The 18,249-nt window shown below is 42.0% G+C and overlaps 1 protein-coding gene across 1 annotated transcript; it reads right to left on the reverse strand.

Moving 5' to 3' along the window:
• Positions 1–970: 970 nt before the first annotated feature.
• LOC123774302 (cytochrome P450 3A13) lies at positions 971–16,823 on the reverse strand. The gene is made up of 7 exons (XM_045768455.2): positions 16,655–16,823; positions 13,611–14,292; positions 12,232–12,441; positions 8,600–8,660; positions 7,120–7,310; positions 5,553–5,713; positions 971–2,514 (listed from the first exon to the last, which is right to left on the reverse strand). The coding sequence occupies exons 1-7, from the start codon at positions 16,697–16,699 to the stop codon at positions 2,485–2,487; spliced, it is 1,380 nt and encodes a 459-aa protein (XP_045624411.2). The 5' UTR covers positions 16,700–16,823; the 3' UTR covers positions 971–2,484.
• Between the last annotated feature and the right edge of the window lie 1,426 nt (positions 16,824–18,249).

Below are 18,249 nucleotides of genomic sequence, written 5' to 3' on the forward strand. Positions count from 1 at the left end.
CTAGGGGTATGGCCTCGTCACATAGTTATAAAAAAAAATAGAAAAAACTGGAACTTCGTCTGTGGTAAGGTAAGGAGAAGACACACAAAACACAAGTAAACTTTAACAATGAAATTTTAATTACGTTAATTAAATCAAAACATGAATAAAATGCACAAACAAATTCTTATAATAAAATCAATCAAAATAATAAGAATAATTAGATGACACAATGAAAAGTTACGTTAAGGCAAAATAACAAGAAGTGCAATACAAAAGTAAATGGGAGGTGTTGGAATATTGGCTTTAAGCCACCACTTCTCTCAGTACACGCTAGCGTCTAGCTGGGAGGAGTGGTGACAACGAGAGCACTGAACATTCTGAAGTCCGAGGTTGGGGCGACCCCAGACATCAAGTAGTATGGGGGGGCGAGTGCAGGTGCAGCCAGACCGGCGACCAATCAGCGGAGCCGGCAGCGATCAACATGTAGTTTGGTGGTTTGGGTCCGAACAGGTGGCTGGCTGCATACGTTTTGCTCACCCTGGCAAGCCTTGCTGGTGTTGTTGTCATTGTTGGACATGTCTTCCATAGTCGTTTTATATAACCACAACGACGTAATTGTGGAGGGAAGAGCAGGCTCAATCTCTTGAAGGAGATTATCGTCACAATATATATATATATATATATATATATATATATATATATATATATATATATATATATATATATATATATATATATATATATATATATATATAATGGAATGTCATTAGCTAGAACATTGCATACAATAGAAATATTCAGTTTGATGAGACATTGGTAACACTTCTACTTAACCAGTTTGCACACAAAATGTCCGCTGGTGCGTTGGCAATACTTTCCCTCCTACATCATCAATCAGTTTATCTCTCAGACAACCAGTCAATCAGTCTATCTCCACCAATCAGGTGGAGATCTTGGATGAGTTTGCAAATAATAATAATAAAAAATAAATAAATAAATGTTTATTCAGGTAAAAGTACATACAATCAACATATGTTTACAAACAGAATGTTGAATTTCTAGATAGATCTAGTACATACTATGCCTAAAGCCACTAGTACGCACAGCGTTTCGGGCAAAATGTGGGAAAAACACATAAACTAATACTTAAAAACTAATTGAGACCAAAGTATCAATTGAATTGAAAAAGGAACAAAAAGGAAAAAAAAGAATGATATATACATGATGGATTGAACAACAGAAATTGAAAGAGAGTAATGCAGAAGTAATTTTAACTAAATACCCAGAAGATTACATCTTTTTTTCAAGTTTATACATGGCAGATATCAGTCTGAAACTGGTTGAGAGAGGTACAGCCTTTGACGTGATTGGGAAGGTCATTCCACATTCTGGGTCCCTTGATTTATAGAGCATTTCCAGTTTGGTTAAGGCGCACTCTTGGAATATCAAATAGGTATTTGTTTCTGGTGTGGTGCCCATGGGTTCTGTTACAACCTTCTAGGAAGCGTTTAAGGTCAGTATTGGCATTACAGTTCAGAGTTTTAAATATATAGAATACACACGAGAGGATGTGCAGTGATTTAATATCTAACTTATTCAAAGATTTAAGTAAGGGGGCCGGAGTTTGTTATTGTTCTAATAGCAGATTTGTGTTGAGTAATTAGAGGATTTGTATTTATATATACAAGAATTCTTACATTGTTGTACAGCCACTAGCACTCATAGCGTTTCGGGCAGGTCCTTAATGCTAATTTTCCCAGAAATACGACCCGCCAAATTGTTTAACAACCAGGTACCCATTCACTGCTGGGTGAACAGAGGCTACAGTTAAGGAGTGGTGCCCAGTCAATCCTCCCCGGCCAGGATACGAACCCAGACCAAAGCGCTTGCGAAACGCCAGGCGAGTGTGTTACATTTTGCCAAGGGGACTGCACAACATTATTATTTGCTATGCATACCTAAGCTTGTTAAAAAACGACATTATTTGAGATGAATCTTATAGAAACTGGTAAAAAAATTATTATAATATAAAAAAAAGACATTATTTGACAGGAATCTTATAGAAACTGGTACAAAATTATTATAATATAATATTTCCATGAGTTAGTGTTAAGCTCTTATGAAAATCATGAAGTTATATTTAGTCAAATTTAATTTATTGTTTGTATTGAGGTAGGTATTTTCTCTCTTGATTCCATGTATGACTAACCATCCTGTGAGAGGGGAGTATTATATGAACTTATAGCTAGTTTTGTATCTACACTTTGTAATCTTTCATATAGAATGGTAGCAGCACATTGATGTGTATACCTAAGCCTTTAATACAAAAAAACAAAAATGGAAGACCCAAATTCAGCTAGGGAGTGTTTTTAGGCCTGGGTACATTAAAACCTGTATTTGATACCATGGTAACTACTACTTCTTCGTATGACTGTATGCCATACTCAATAAGTATTCGTCTGTATCATCATAGCCTCTGTTTCTTGAATATCCTTCGCGTAGTTATAGCCTATCCTCAGCCGGCTTGATATCCTGAAACAGTTTCATAATATTCTAAGATCGCTATAAGATGGATTACAATTATAGAAACCCACATAAAGGTTCATGATGATGACTTTCTAGATTACCTTCGAGGAGATTATCAAGAAATGAGAGAGGAACTGGAGAGAGCCGATTGAGGGTAGAAATAGCCTAAGTTACTCTATCCCTTTGAGATGTATTTCTTTCTTGTCTTAATAAACATACTTGAACTTGAACTTGGTGACCATTGCATGGAAACGTCATGGGAAAATTTCAGGAAGGTCATCAATGAACCCGTGCAAAAATATGTACCAAAAAGGAGAAAGAAAATAAAGGGAACTGGATGAATGACACAGGTAGTAAAAAGAGCTTTGATAACTAAGCGGACCCTCTAGAGGTCTAAATCCACGATGAACATCCTACATTATGAGATATATAAAAGTACAGATCAACATCCTACATTATGAGATATATAAAAGTACAGATCAACATCCTACATTATGAGATATATAAAAGTACAGTAACCCAGGAAACCAGATCAGACAAACAAAACTATGATTGAAAACTTGTCCAGAACGTAACGAAAGATCCAAAGTCATTCTATGCTTATATAAGAAATAAAATCAAACCAAAGGACTCTGTAGGACCCTTAAAACATGAGACTAACCAAGTTATAATGGACGATACAAGGGCAGCAAACACTGAATGAATCCTGTACATCAGTGTTCACACTAGAAAGATTAAACAACATTCCATTACCCACACAAATATATGAAGGAGGTGAAGAGAACGAATTAAGGGATATACTCATAATTTGCGATGTAATTAGGAAGAACATTAACAATCTAAAAGGCACAAAAGCCCCAGGTGTGGACGGAATTCAATCCAAAGTCGTAACGGAACTAACCTGCTCTCGCACAAAACAGTACATATATGACTTATTGCTTATAGTCACTATTTGGCTGATTAATAAGTACATATGTGGTATATGCCAAGTTATATTTCGTTTTTAAGACAATCTCTTCCTATAGGTTTGCTAACGGAACTGGTAGACGAACTATGCCTACCACTGAAACTGCTTTTCAGAAAATCTTTGGACCAAGGGTTAGTTCCCCCCTAGATTAAATATAATTTTAAATAATAATTAATTGTGTTAAGGGACAGGAAGCCAGAGTGTATTTATACACTTTTTTTATCGACAATTTCTTCAAAAGGTCAGATGTAACACAAACAAGGAGCAACAGTTTCAAGCTCAACAAGCTACAATGTAGAACTGAAAACAGATATTTTTTCACCCACAGGGTTATAAGCCCATGGAAACGCCTACCCGCCGAAGCCGTAAATGGCAAAATTCTGTTGAATTTTAAAATCCAGCTTAAAAAAAATAACCAGGACAATTAGGGGGGGGGACCTTGAACAAGCCGCCGGCTTCCTGTCCTTGTCTACAGCACTAGAGTATGTCCCTCAAGTAAATTTAATTAATATATTTTACAACCCATGTCGCGGAACATAGGTAAATAATAATTTTGATTTAAAATAGCCAATATTTATAAATCTTATATTAAGTCTGGAAACAAAAATTATTGCGTAGGTTAGTGGATGTCGTGCGTGACACGATAATTTCCAGTAAGACCAGTAACTGGTTGGGTGACCGCTCTGGCAGCATGATGCTTGCTCAAGCCTGGCTCGTTAAGCCAATCTCCAACAATAGTATACTAGTATATTTATTTTAAAGATTTTACTTTAGGCTAGCATATATAGTACATCACGAACTTTGTGGATAGGGGGTTGAGGACTGGCTAGTTGGTGGTGGTGGATGGGGTTTGAGGACTGGCTAGTTGGTGGTGGTGGATGGGCTTGAGGACTGGCTAGTTGGTGGTGGTGGATGGGCTTGAGGACTGGCTAGTTGGTGTGGTGGTGGTGGATGGGGGTTTGAGGACTGGCTAGTTGGTGGTGGTGGATGGGAGTTTGAGGACTGGCTAGTTGGTGGTGGTGGATGGGCTTGAGGACTGGCTAGTTGGTGGTGGTGGATGGGCTTGAGGACTGGCTAGTTGGTGGTGGTGGATGGGCTTGAGGACTGGCTAGTTGGTGGTGGTGGATGGGCTTGAGGACTGGCTAGTTGGTGGTGGTGGATGGGCTTGAGGACTGGCTAGTTGGTGTGGTGGTGGATGGGGGTTTGAGGACTGGCTAGTTGGTGGTGGTGGATGGGCTTGATGACTGGCTAGTTGGTGGTGGTGGATGGGCTTGATTACTGGCTAGTTGGTGGTGGTGGATGGGCTTGAGGACTGGCTAGTTGGTGGTGGTGGTGGATGGGCTTGAGGACTGGCTAGTTGGTGGTGGTGGATGGGCTTGAGGACTGGCTAGTTGGTGGTGGTGGTGGATGGGGGGTTGAGGACTGGCTAGTTGGTGGTGGTGGATGAGCTTGAGGACTGGCTAGTTGGTGGTGGTGGTGGATGGGGGGTTGAGGACTGGCTAGTTGGTGGTGGTGGTGGATGGGCTTGAGGACTGGCTAGTTGGTGGTGGTGGATGGGGGGTTGAGGACTGGCTAGTTGGTGGTGGTGGATGGGGGGTTGAGGACTGGCTAGTTGGTGGTGGTGGATGCGGGGTTGAGGACTGGCTAGTTGGTGGTGGTGGTGGATGAGCTTGAGGACTGGCTAGTTGGTGGTGGTGGATGGGGGGCTTGAGGACTGGCTAGTTGGTGGCGGTGGATGGGGGGCTTGAGGACTGGCTAGTTGGTGGTGGTGGATGGGGGGCTTGAGGACTGGCTAGTTGGTGGTGGTGGATGAGCTTGAGGACTGGCTAGTTGGTGGTGGTGGATGAGCTTGAGGACTGGCTAGTTGGTGGTGGTGGTGGATGGGGTTGAGGACTGGCTAGTTGGTGGTGGTGGTGGATGGGCTTGAGGACTGGCTAGTTGGTGGTGGTGGTGGATGGGCTTGAGGACTGGCTAGTTGGTGGTGGTGGTGGATGGGCTTGATGACTGGCTAGTTGGTGGTGGTGGATGGGCTTGAGGACTGGCTAGTTGGTGGTGGTGGATGAGGTTGAGGACTAACCTGAGGGTTGAAGGGGCTGAGGAACACCCTGACATCATCCCTAGGACTCATGGCCAACATGGAGTACTGCAGTTGGTGTTGTCTTGGGTCTGGTCGCAGTTCGAAGCTCTCCACCATCTTGGCCAACGCTAACTTGACCACCAACAGCGCGAACCATTTCCCTGGAGATTGTATTTTAGTCAAGAGATTACGAGCAAAAAATCAAATATTCTTCATAAATAGATATAACTAAAGTATAATTAGATACTGATTTGTCTTATCAACCCGTTCTCACACTTGCTTATAGTCAATATTGGCTTATTTAATAAGTGCATATGTGACATACTAATTGATTGTGAATATTTTAGTTTACCTTGAAAAGCTTCATAGAAAACACCGACCTCACCTAACCTTCTTAGTATATTAAGATAAGCATCTTATTGCTTCTTAATTACAATTATTACTTAACCTATACCGTTGATAGGTTAAGTCTGCATACCCAAATTGACCCCTGGTCAGGAATGTTACGCTCTCACAATGGACTGCATCCTCGGCTTGCAACCTGGAGACAAGGGTTCGATCCCCGGGTAGGACACAAACAATTGGGCACGTTTCCTTTCACCTGATGCCTCTGTTCACCTTGCAGTAAACAGATACCCCCCTAGGGTTAGACAATTGTTGTGGGTTGCATTCTGAGGAAGGTCAGTAGGCTACTAACATTAGGGGCCTCGACGGGAACAGGATGCCGGCGGTTTGTCAAAGGTCCACCCATTTGCTCTGATGATCTTTTCCAGTTAGATTTTAAAACTTAACAGTTTTGGCAGTTACGGCTTCGGCGGGTAGGCGGTTCCATAACTTGTTCAGTATTTTAAGTTTCAATGAGATCCGCCCTGTCATGCCGGGAGTCGGTCGGCTGAGCGGACAGCACGCTGGACACGTGATCCTGAGGTCCCGGGTTCGATCCCGGGCGCCGGCGAGAAACGATGGGCAGAGTTTCTTTCACCCTATGCCCCTGTTACCTAGCAGTAAATAGGTACCTGGGAATTAGTTAGTTGTCACGGGCTGCTTCCTGGGGGTGGAGGCCTGATCGAGGACCGGGCCGCGGGGACACTAAAGCCCCGAAATCAACTCAAGATAACTCCATAGTTGGATATAATAATCCAAAAAGGAGCACCAGAGATTTATACAGTTGAATCACTACCTTCTTTTCCTTAATTAAAGTCAAAGGAACGCTTGATTAAATAAATATAAATGTTACTTTAGTATTTCTTCAATTACACTTTATATTAATTAAAAAATATTATTTATAATTTAATATTATTAAATAATTATATCCCATATTGTCTTTGAATCATCCAGCCGAATCTCTGTCATCAAAATCAGAATCAGGGACTCTGAACCAGGATTCATCGTTCATTTACGCTTATATCTACGAAACCTGTGCATCATTCAACATCCATAGTGGCTTCTTTTACATCCAATAAACAGGATTCATCGTTCATTTACGCATATATCTACGAAACCTGTGCATCTTTCAACATCCATAGTGGCTTCTTTTACATCCAATAAACAGGGGGATTAGACTCACCAATACAGTTTCTGGGGCCAAGACCAAATGGTAGGTAGGTGCCGCTGGTGATGTCTCGTCTGTGTTGCTGCAGAAACCGGTCCGGGTCGAAGGCGTGGGGCCGGCGCCAGTAGCGGGAGTCGTGCTGAAGACTCCAGATGGGTATTGTGACTAGGTGACCCTTCCTCAGCACCACCCCTGTCCCAGGCAGGCTGTAAGGTAAGTTGGGTGTGTGAGGCAGGCTGTAAGTTGGGTGTGTGGTAGGCTGTAAGTTGGGTGTGTGGTAGGCTGTAAGGTGTGTGTGAGGCAGGCTGTAAGTTGTGTGTGAGGCAGGCTGTAAGTTGTGTGTGAGGCAGGCTGTAAGTTGTGTGTGAGGCAGGCTGTAAGTTGTGTGTGAGGCAGGCTGTAAGTTGTGTGTGTGGTAGGCTGTAAGTTGTGTGTGAGGCAGGCTGTAAGTTGTGTGTGAGGCAGGCTGTAAGTTGTGTGTGAGGCAGGCTGTAAGTTGTGTGTGAGGCAGGCTGTAAGTTGTGTGTGTGGTAGGCTGTAAGTTGTGTGTGAGGCAGGCTGTAAGTTGTGTGTGAGGCAGGCTGTAAGTTGTGTGTGAGGCAGGCTGTAAGTTGTGTGTGTGGTAGGCTGTAAGTTGTGTGTGAGGCAGGCTGTAAGTTGTGTGTGAGGCAGGCTGTAAGTTGTGTGTGAGGCAGGCTGTAAGTTGTGTGTGAGGCAGGCTGTAAGTTGTGTGTGGTAGGCTGTAAGTTGTGTGTGAGGCAGGCTGTAAGTTGTGTGTGAGGCAGGCTGTAAGTTGTGTGTGAGGCAGGCTGTAAGTTGTGTGTGTGAGGCAGGCTGTAAGGTAAGTTGTGTGTGAGGCAGGCTGTAAGTTGTGTGTGAGGCAGGCTGTAAGGTGTGTGTGAGGCAGGCTGTAAGTTGTGTGTGAGGCAGGCTGTAAGTTGTGTGTGAGGCAGGCTGTAAGGTGTGTGTGAGGCAGGCTGTAAGGTGTGTGTGAGGCAGGCTGTAAGTTGTGTATGAGGCAGGCTGTAAGGTGTGTGTGAGGCAGGCTGTAAGTTGTGTGTGAGGCAGGCTGTAAGTTGTGTGTGAGGCAGGCTGTAAGTTGTGTGTGAGGCAGGCTGTAAGTTGTGTGTGAGGCAGGCTGTAAGTTGTGTGTGAGGCAGGCTGTAAGTTGTGTGTGAGGCAGGCTGTAAGTTGTGTGTGAGGCAGGCTGTAAGTTGTGTGAGGCAGGCTGTAAGTTGTGTGTGAGGCAGGCTGTAAGTTGTGTGTGAGGCAGGCTGTAAGGTGTGTGTGAGGCAGGCTGTAAGTTGTGTATGAGGCAGGCTGTAAGGTGTGTGTGAGGCAGGCTGTAGTTAAGGCAAGCATGTACACATGTACACACCGGCAGTTATACAGTATACACAAGTATACATATCACCAATAAAATACTATGTATAAGTGCACCTATCACCTGTTATATAGTCTACAAAAGTGTTAGAAGTTAATAGTAAGGGCTTACTAGTAATCGTTGGAACACACTCGCTCAGTCAATACTGCTGGTGGGTGCAGTCTCAGAGTTTCTGTAAATATATTACAATTGGATGAGAGAGGGATATTATATATATATATATATATATTGTGACGATAATCTCCTTCAAGAGATTGAGCCTGCTCTTCCCTCCACAATTACGTCGTTGTGGTTATATAAAACGACTATGGAAGACATGTCCAACAATGACAACAACACCAGCAAGGCTTGCCAGGGTGAGCAAAACGTATGCAGCCAGCCACCTGTTCGGACCCAAACCACCAAACTACATGTTGATCGCTGCCGGCTCCGCTGATTGGTCGCCGGTCTGGCTGCACCTGCACTCGCCCCCCCATACTACTTGATGTCTGGGGTCGCCCCAACCTCGGACTTCAGAATGTTCAGTGCTCTCGTTGTCACCACTCCTCCCAGCTAGACTCTAGCGTGTACTGAGAGAAGTGGTGGCTTTAAGCCAATATTCCAGCACCTCCCATTTTACTTTGTGTTGCACTTCTTGTTATTTTGCCTTAACGTAACTTTTCATTGTGTCATTTAAGTATTCTTATTATTTTAATTCATTGATTTTATTATAAGAATTTGTTTGTGCATTTTATTCATGTTTTGATTTATTTAACGTAATTAAAATTTCATTGTTAAAGTTTACTTGTGTTTTGTGTGTCTTCTCCTTACCTTACGACAGACGAAGTTCCAGTTTTTTCTATTTTTTTTTTATAACTATGTGACGAGGCCATACCCCTAGCCTTAAACAGCCGAACACCAACGCGTTACCCTCACAATATATATATATATATATATATATATATATATATATATATATATATATATATATATATATATATATATATATATATATATAACCCGCATAGTGTTTCGGGCAGGTCCTTAATCCTAATATACGACCCGCCAAATCGTTAAATAAACGAGTATTATCTCGTTTTCTGATGCGGGTCCTCTAGTAGGTTAGGATAAGGCACGCTATTACCAGTTTCTTAACGTTGGACACGTTCATGAGAACGGATTGGGTTAAATAGGGAGTCCAAAGCTTACTATTTTCGTGTCATTTATCTTTTTACATTTTGTAACATTAAAATCAAAATCAGATAGATATTAAATAGATATTAAGTCACTGCACATCCTCTCGTGTGTATTCTGTATATTTAAAACTCGAACTGTAATGCCAATCCTGACCTTAAACGCTTCCTAGAAGGTTGTAACAGTACCCATGGGCACCACACCAGAAACAAATACCTATTTGATATTCCAAGAGTGCGCCTTAACCAAACTGGAAATGCTCTATAAATCAAGGGACCCAGAATGTGGAATGACCTTCCCAATCACGTCAAAGGCTGTACCTCTCTCAACCAGTTTAAGAGGAAAACTAAACACTACCTAATTAACTCCCTGTAACCTACCTTACCCCATAATGTCAACCCATGTCTCACTATTTGTTGACCAACTTATATAATTACAACTATATATAATTATAACTTATTTACATAATTATATAATTATAACTTATTTACATAATTATATAATTATAACTTATTATATAATTACATATTTATATAATTACAACTTATTTACAAGATTGTAAATACTATGTTATATATTCTCTCTAACCCAACGTACCTTCTTGTATATAAATAAAATAAAATAAAATAAATTGCTGATTTCTGCCATGTTCTCCCCTTTTTTTCTACACAATTTATACTTTAATCTGTAACTCTGTAACTGTAATTCTTAATTATGTATGTAACTCAATGTATGTACCTTTACCTGAATATCTAAATCTAAATCTCAATTAGTATTAAGCATTAGTCTTAAGTGTTTTTTTTTCCCACACCTTGCCCGAAACGCCAAGCGTATTAGTGGTTTTAGGTATTATATGTACTATTTTTTTTTTTGAGATATATACAAGAGTTGTTACATTCTTGTAGAGCCACTAGTACGCGTAGCGTTTCGGGCAAGTCCTTAATCCTATGGTCCCTGGAATACGATCCCCTGCCGCGAAGAATCGTTTTTTCATCCAAGTACACATTTTACTGTTGCGTTAAACAGAGGCTACAGTTAAGGAATTGCGCCCAGTAAATCCTCCCCGGCCAGGATACGAACCCCTGACATAGCGCTCGCGGAACGCCAGGCGAGTGTCTTACCACTACACCACGGAGACTGCAACGAGCTCTACTAGCTCTATCTATAAATCTAACATTATGTTTGTAACTCATCACCTATGTATGCACTTTTACCTGAATAAACATTTTTATTTTGTTTATTTCCATGTTCTTACCATCCAGTTTTCTCTACTTTTCCATTTTCTGTCACGTTTTCTTTTATCTTTTAGTGGCCAACTACGTTTGTTCCGGCTAGTACAGTTGGGTTCGTTCTCGACTAACAATCGGGAATTCTGAGTTCGAATTCCGGGAGGAACAGAAATGGTTGCGCAAATTTTCTGTCACCCAATGCCTTTGTTTACCTAGCAGCAGATAGGTAATGAGCAGTTAGGAAATTGTTGTGAGTTTACATCCTGGGGAAGGTCAGTAGTTCGATCACCAGGGGGGGGGGCCTCGATGTAAGCTTAACGTATATATACGCAGGCTGCATGTTCCCGACAAAAGGAATTATTATTATTATACTCCTACTGACTCGTTTAAAACTCGTTCTGCACTTCTGCTCTGTCCAGTCCGCCCTAAAGACAGTTTCCTCTCAAACTCATCGCGGCCATATCAGTCCTCTCCTGAACTGCTTGTCTCTTTCCGTCCAGCGAAGTTCAGGTCACCTAACCCGTAATATTTGAATTCCACTCTGCCCATGGTTGGTTTACGGGCACACCATAGCCCGTGCTACATGGATACTTCGTTCTGAGTAACTAAATCTAAAACAACAACAACCATGGTTGGCTCACTTCTACGGCGCCGCCTACCCAACAAAGGCCATATTTGGTCCATCTCTCTGGCAATGTCTGGACCACCTAGGGTGTATGGCTTACACTCTAGCCTGTTTGGACCTCGTCTTGATTAGACCATCCTGTAGTCCTGTCCAGACCAGAGTCCTAATTAGGCCAGTCATTCTGCCTCTAATCCCAGTCTCATTAGGCTTCTTCGCGGACCTTACGCTTCGTTACTTCCATACCTCTCCTCCACACAGGTTAGTCATGTTAAAACACCATTGTTTTCATGTTCCTACCCGCGACTTGTGTTTAATGTAAGTTTGGCCATGTTAGGTTCTGCCTGGCCCTGCTCCACAGCATCGGGCGCTACTTTATTTCACCATTTATTTTTACCCGGAAGGGGCAACAGCTTCAAGCTCAAAATGCCACAATACAGGATAGAAAAATGGAGATTTTTTTTCACTTGTGGGGGTTATAAAGTCGTGGAGCCGCCTACCCGCTGAAGTTGTAATTGCAAAGACTTCAGTTTAAAATCCAGATAAACAAAAAATCATCAGAAACAAAAAGGGGACCTTTGACAAGCTGGCAGCTTCCTGTCCCTTTCAAGGCCACTAGGGAGATAGTGGCTTTCAGGCAAATATGTATATCCAGTATATAATAATTAATACTAGTAATGAAATAGTTGTCAACTATTACAGTATATGTAATAGTTTACCTGAGACGACAGCATCGAGGTATGGGGCATGCATGAGGGTTTGATAGGTGAGACAGCCATGTTCCTGTCTGATGTTGAGTACTTCCTGACGAAGGCGCTTCTGCTCGTGTGGGTGAGCTGCCAACAGGAAAGCAGCGAAGGTGAGGGTGTTGGAGGTCGGGACGCAGCCCGCCGCCAAGAACAAGCTGGTTTGAGCGATGTCTTCCACAGCTGGAGAAAATATCAAGAGCAAAATTATTTTTAGGCAAACATATAATAATTCATTGTGTTGGGGGACAGGCAGCCAGTGTATATTTACCTGAGGGCCACTAATACTAGTGGCCTCGACGAGGACAGGAAGCCTAGGCTTGTCAAGGATATATACATGATAGGCTTATATCGAGATCTTTTCCCCAAAGGTCGAATTACTGACACTTCCCAGGATGTAACCCCACAATAATTCCGGATTCGAACCCGGAATTCCAGATTGTGAGTCGAGAACAAACCCGACTATAATACTACTACTGTACAACATACTACGCTATGTTCCTGTAGCCTAATGCTTAGGCTACATAATTCACGTTCTAAGCTACATAACTCACGATCTAGGCTACATAACTCACGACCTAGGCTACATAACTCACAACCTAGGCTACATAACTCACGATCTAGGCTACATAACTCACGACCTAGGCTACATAACTCACAACCTAGGCTACATAACTCACGATCTAGGCTACATAACTCACGACCTAGGCTACATAACTCACGGTCTAGGCTACATAACTCACGACCTAGGCTACATAACTCACGACCTAGGCTACATAATTCACGATCTAGGCTACATAACTCACGACCTAGGCTACATAACTCACGATCTAGGCTACATAACTCACGGCCTAGGCTACATAACTCACAACCTAGGCTACATAACTCACGACCTAGGCTACATAACTCACGACCTAGGCTACATAACTCACGACCTAGGCTACATAACTCACAACCTAGGCTACATAACTCACAACCTAGGCTACATAACTCACGGCCTAGGCTACATAACTCACGACCTAGGCTACATAACTCACAACCTAGGCTACATAACTCACAACCTAGGCTACATAACTCACGGCCTAGGCTACATAACTCACGACCTAGGCTACATAACTCACAACCTAGGCTACATAACTCACGGCCTAGGCTACATAACTCACGACCTAGGCTACATAACTCACAACCTAGGCTACATAACTCACGGCCTAGGCTACATAACTCACGACCTAGGCTACATAACTCACAACCTAGGCTACATAACTCACAACCTAGGCTACATAACTCACGGCCTAGGCTACATAACTCACGACCTAGGCTACATAACTCACAACCTAGGCTACATAACTCACGATCTTGAGTCTTCCCGTCATGATACATCTGCTCTTCACGTTCCAGCATCATGTCCAGGAAGTCTCCACGCCTCTCGCCTGACTCCTGCCTCTTCTTCAGTGTTTCGTTAATCAGATCGTGGAAGTAGCATATGACTGGCGTGGTGAATCGTTTTGCGAGCGCCGAGAGCACAATGTTGGGCAAGGTGAGCTGTGCCAACGCCTTCATCATGATCTGCCTTGAGTTCGACTCCATCAGTTGCGCGGCCTTTTTGCAAATTTCGTCATCTTCGTTTTCTATAGCATTGGTTTTGATGCCGAAGGCGCAGGATGCAACGGCGTCTATGACATAGCGGGAGAAGCATGCTTTCATGCTGACGAAGGGTTTCTGCTGCTGGTAAAGGCTCATTAAGTGTTTTATCAAGACATCTGTCTTTTCCTCCACTGCTGGAAACATTCTCCGCATGCTGAGCCAGGTGAAGGAGGGCTTCAACATGGATCTGATGGCCTTCGTGTGACTGCTGTTCAACATGTCTATGCGCTGTTCTCCCTCAGAGAGATCACCAGTCCAGTGCTGGTGGAAGTAATGAGAGTCGTACACCAGGATGCGTTTTACCAACTGTGGGTCGCCTACCATCATGGCGGGCCTCAGGTCTATCCCATATGCTCCCACGTAGCCTCTGTCGCCGAGCTCCTGGTATACCTGTCAAGGGGAAGGAGCATACTATTTGCTGCATTTCCAAACAAATAAATAATACAAATACAAAATAATAGTATATTTATAATTTTAACCATAAAAATATTCAAATGGTAAGTTACATTGTTTACATTTCTTGAATTGTAAACAATTCTTTAATTGTTACAATTCTTTATATTTGTTATAAAGCGAATAACGCACAGGAGACATCTCCCGTCACGCAGGGTGCAGTCACACCTCCACAGATCTCCAGAATCAGCTCTTGATACTGGTAATGGGTCATAAGGGCCACCACTTACGGGCTATTCATGCCCGTGCCACCTTTTGGATAGCTTAATCTTCATCAATCAATCTTATAAAGCGAATAACGTCTCATAAGTAAACCTGATAATCAACTACACAAGTGGCTGTCTCCTGGCCCCACCAACACCTGACTAACTGCAGCCGCTGACTTTTGCCAGGTGCAATTTAAGTGACATGACTAAATCACACACACACACACACACACACACACACACACACACACACACACACACACACACACACACACACACACACACACACACACACACAGCGAGGTACTGAATGCAAAATTCCATGGAGTGTTCACAACCGAGCCTGAGCAGCTCCCATTGTTAGAAGAGATTACCAAAGATGAAAGACTATCGGATATAGAGGTGACAGCAGAGGATGTAATGAAACAGTTGACAACACTGGATGCAAATAAAGCTGTTGGACCAGACAAAGTATCACCGTGGATACTTAAAGAGGCAGCGCAGGCTCTCAGCGTGCCTCTGGCAATGATCTTCAATGAGTCACTTATGTCGGGAGAATTGCCCAGTTGCTGGAAGGAGGCAAATGTCGTACCGATTTTCAAAAAGGGGGATAGGGAGGAGGCACTTAACTACAGACCCGTATCACTGACAAGCATCCCCTGCAAAATACTTGAAAGAATAATTAGGCTAAGACTTGTTGAGCACCTGGAGAGCATTGGGTTTGTAAACAAGCACCAACATGGGTTCTGGACAGGGAAATCATGCCTAACAAACCTTTTAGAATTCTATGATAAAGTAACAAGGATAAGGCAGGACAGAGAAGGCTGGGCAGACTGCATATTTCTTGACTGCCAAAAGGCCTTTGATACGGTACCGCACATGAGACTGCTATACAAACTTGAGAGGCAGGCAGGAGTAAGCGGAAAGGCCCTAGTATGGGTGAAGAACTACCTAACAGGAAGGAGCCAGAGGGTAATGGTAAGGGGCGAAAAGTCGGACTGGCGAACAGTAACAAGTGGAGTACCTCAAGGATCGGTGCTGGGACCAATCCTCTTTCTAATTTACGTAAATGATATGTTTACAGGAGTGGAATCATACATGTCGATGTTTGCAGATGACGCAAAATTAATGAGAAGAGTTGTGACAGACGAGGATTGTAGGATCCTCCAAGAGGACTTAAACAGGCTGCAGGGATGGTCAGAGAAATGGCTACTGGAGTTTAACACCAGTAAATGTAAAGTTATGGAAATGGGATCAGGTGACAGGAGACCAAAGGGACAGTACACAATGAAGGGGAACAGCCTACCTGTAACGATTCGAGAAAGAGACCTGGGAGTGGATGTGACACCTAATCTAACTCCTGAGGCACATATAAATAGGATAACGACAGCAGCGTACTCTACACTGGCGAAAATTAGAACTTCATTCAGAAACCTAAATGAGGAAGCTTTTAGGGCGCTTTACACTGCCTACGTGAGACCCGTCTTAGAGTATGCCGCGCCATCATGGAGCCCCCACCTGAAGAAACACATAAAGAAACTGGAGAAGGTTCAGAGGTTTGCGACGAGGCTTGTCCCAGAGCTACGAGGGATGGGATATGAAGAGCGGCTGAAGGAACTGAACCTTACGACACTAGAGAAAAGAAGGGAGAGAGGAGATATGATAGGGACATATAAAATACTCAGGGGAATTGACAAAGTGGAAATAGATCAAATGTTCACACGTAATAATAACAGAACGAGGGGACATGGGTGGAAACTGGAAACTCAGATGTGTCACAGAGATGTTAGGAAGTTTTCTTTTAGCGTGAGAGTAGTAGAAAAATGGAATGCACTTGGGGAACAGGTTGTGGAAGCAAATACTATTCATACTTTTAAAACTAGGTATGATAGGGAAATGGGACAGGAGTCATTGCTGTAAACAACCGATAGCTAGAAAGGCGGGATCCAAGAGTCAATGCTCGATCCTGCAAGCACATATAGGTGAGTACATATAGGTGAGTACACACACACACACACACACACACACACAGCGCGGTGAAGCTAACCTCCAGAAAAGCTAAGGTTTGGCACCTTCTTTTGCCAATTACTTACCTTATCAACGACCTGCCAGACAGTTAGGTTAGTGTTGCAGATCATGGTGAAGATGGCATAGAGGGTACGGTAGGCAGGTATGGCTGGTACCCCACGGGACGACCAATAGGTGCCCCGACCCCACCACACTGCCACCAGCACGCCCACCACTATCACCACCGCCACCACCTCCATCCTAGTCTGCATAAACCAATAACTATTGTAATAAAGTAATAAATACATTAATACAAACTTGTTAATACCTATATCTCTCGTGTGAATCATTTATACAAATATATATTGCGTAATGATGTCTATAATAATAAATAAATAAATGTTTATATATATATATATATATATATATATATATATATATATATATATATATATATATATATATATATATATATATATATATATATATATATATATATATATATATAAATACTATGCCTAAAGGCACTAATACGTACAGCGTTTCGGGCAATATTTGCTGTATTTACTTCTTGTTGAAAACATAAATGAAAATATGAAGTTACACACAGTCTATGCCTATATAAGAATTAAGACCAAAATAAAAAACTCGGAAGACTCCTAAAAGATAAGGCTAGCCGACTTATAATTGAAAGATAAAAGGACAGTTATCACCGAATAAATACACTAGAGAGTTTAGTGTATTCATATTCACTAATACAATACATCAGCACTCACCCTAGAGAGTTTAGTGTATTCATATTCACTAATACAATACATCAGCACTCACACTAGAGAGTTTAGTGTATTCATATTCACTAATACAATACATCAGCACTCACCCTAGAGAGTAGAAAACATACCCACATGTTTGAAGCAAGTGGAGAGAGCGAATTAAGAGATAGCCCCATAACACGTCATATAATCAGGAAACGCATTGACAAACTGAAAGATTCAAAAGCTCCAGGTGGGGACGGAATTTCAGTCTAAAATCATTAAGCAACTAACAGCTTAACTATGTCTACCACTGAAACTCCATTTCACAAAATCTCTGGATCAAGTGATAGTTCCCCTATGATTGAAAATATGCAAATATCATTCCTTTTTTAAGGAAATATCTGCCCGGGAAGGCAGATATGGCAAAATATCTGCCAAAAAAAATCTTTCAATATCTTTCTGCCAAAAAAGGCAGAAAGAGAAGCAGCAGAAAACTACCGTCCGATTAATTTGATCTCGCATATCTGCAATCTCATGGCGAGAAGCCTAAAGGATTCTCAGTAACCAACTTTGTGAAATCAACGCAATATAGTTCTGATAAAAATAATTCTTGCCTCTCAGACCTGCGCATATTTTTAGACACAGTAACCAAGTATTCAGACAAAGGTCTTCCAATATAATAATAATAATAATAATAATAATAACAAAATAATAAAAATAATAATAATAACAATGAGAAAATCCACTAGGATATAGGTGGGCGCGATCCTATATATCATTGCCAGTCGCATACGCTACCACTTATTAAATAATAATAATAATAATAATAATAATAATAATAATAATAATAATAATAATAATAATAATAATAATAATAATAATAATAATAATGAGGTAAAGAAAAGACCCAATACTTGAGCAAGTGC

The sequence above is a fragment of the Procambarus clarkii genome, chromosome 61, assembly GCF_040958095.1.
Source record: "Procambarus clarkii isolate CNS0578487 chromosome 61, FALCON_Pclarkii_2.0, whole genome shotgun sequence".
Classification (NCBI taxonomy): domain Eukaryota; kingdom Metazoa; phylum Arthropoda; class Malacostraca; order Decapoda; family Cambaridae; genus Procambarus; species Procambarus clarkii.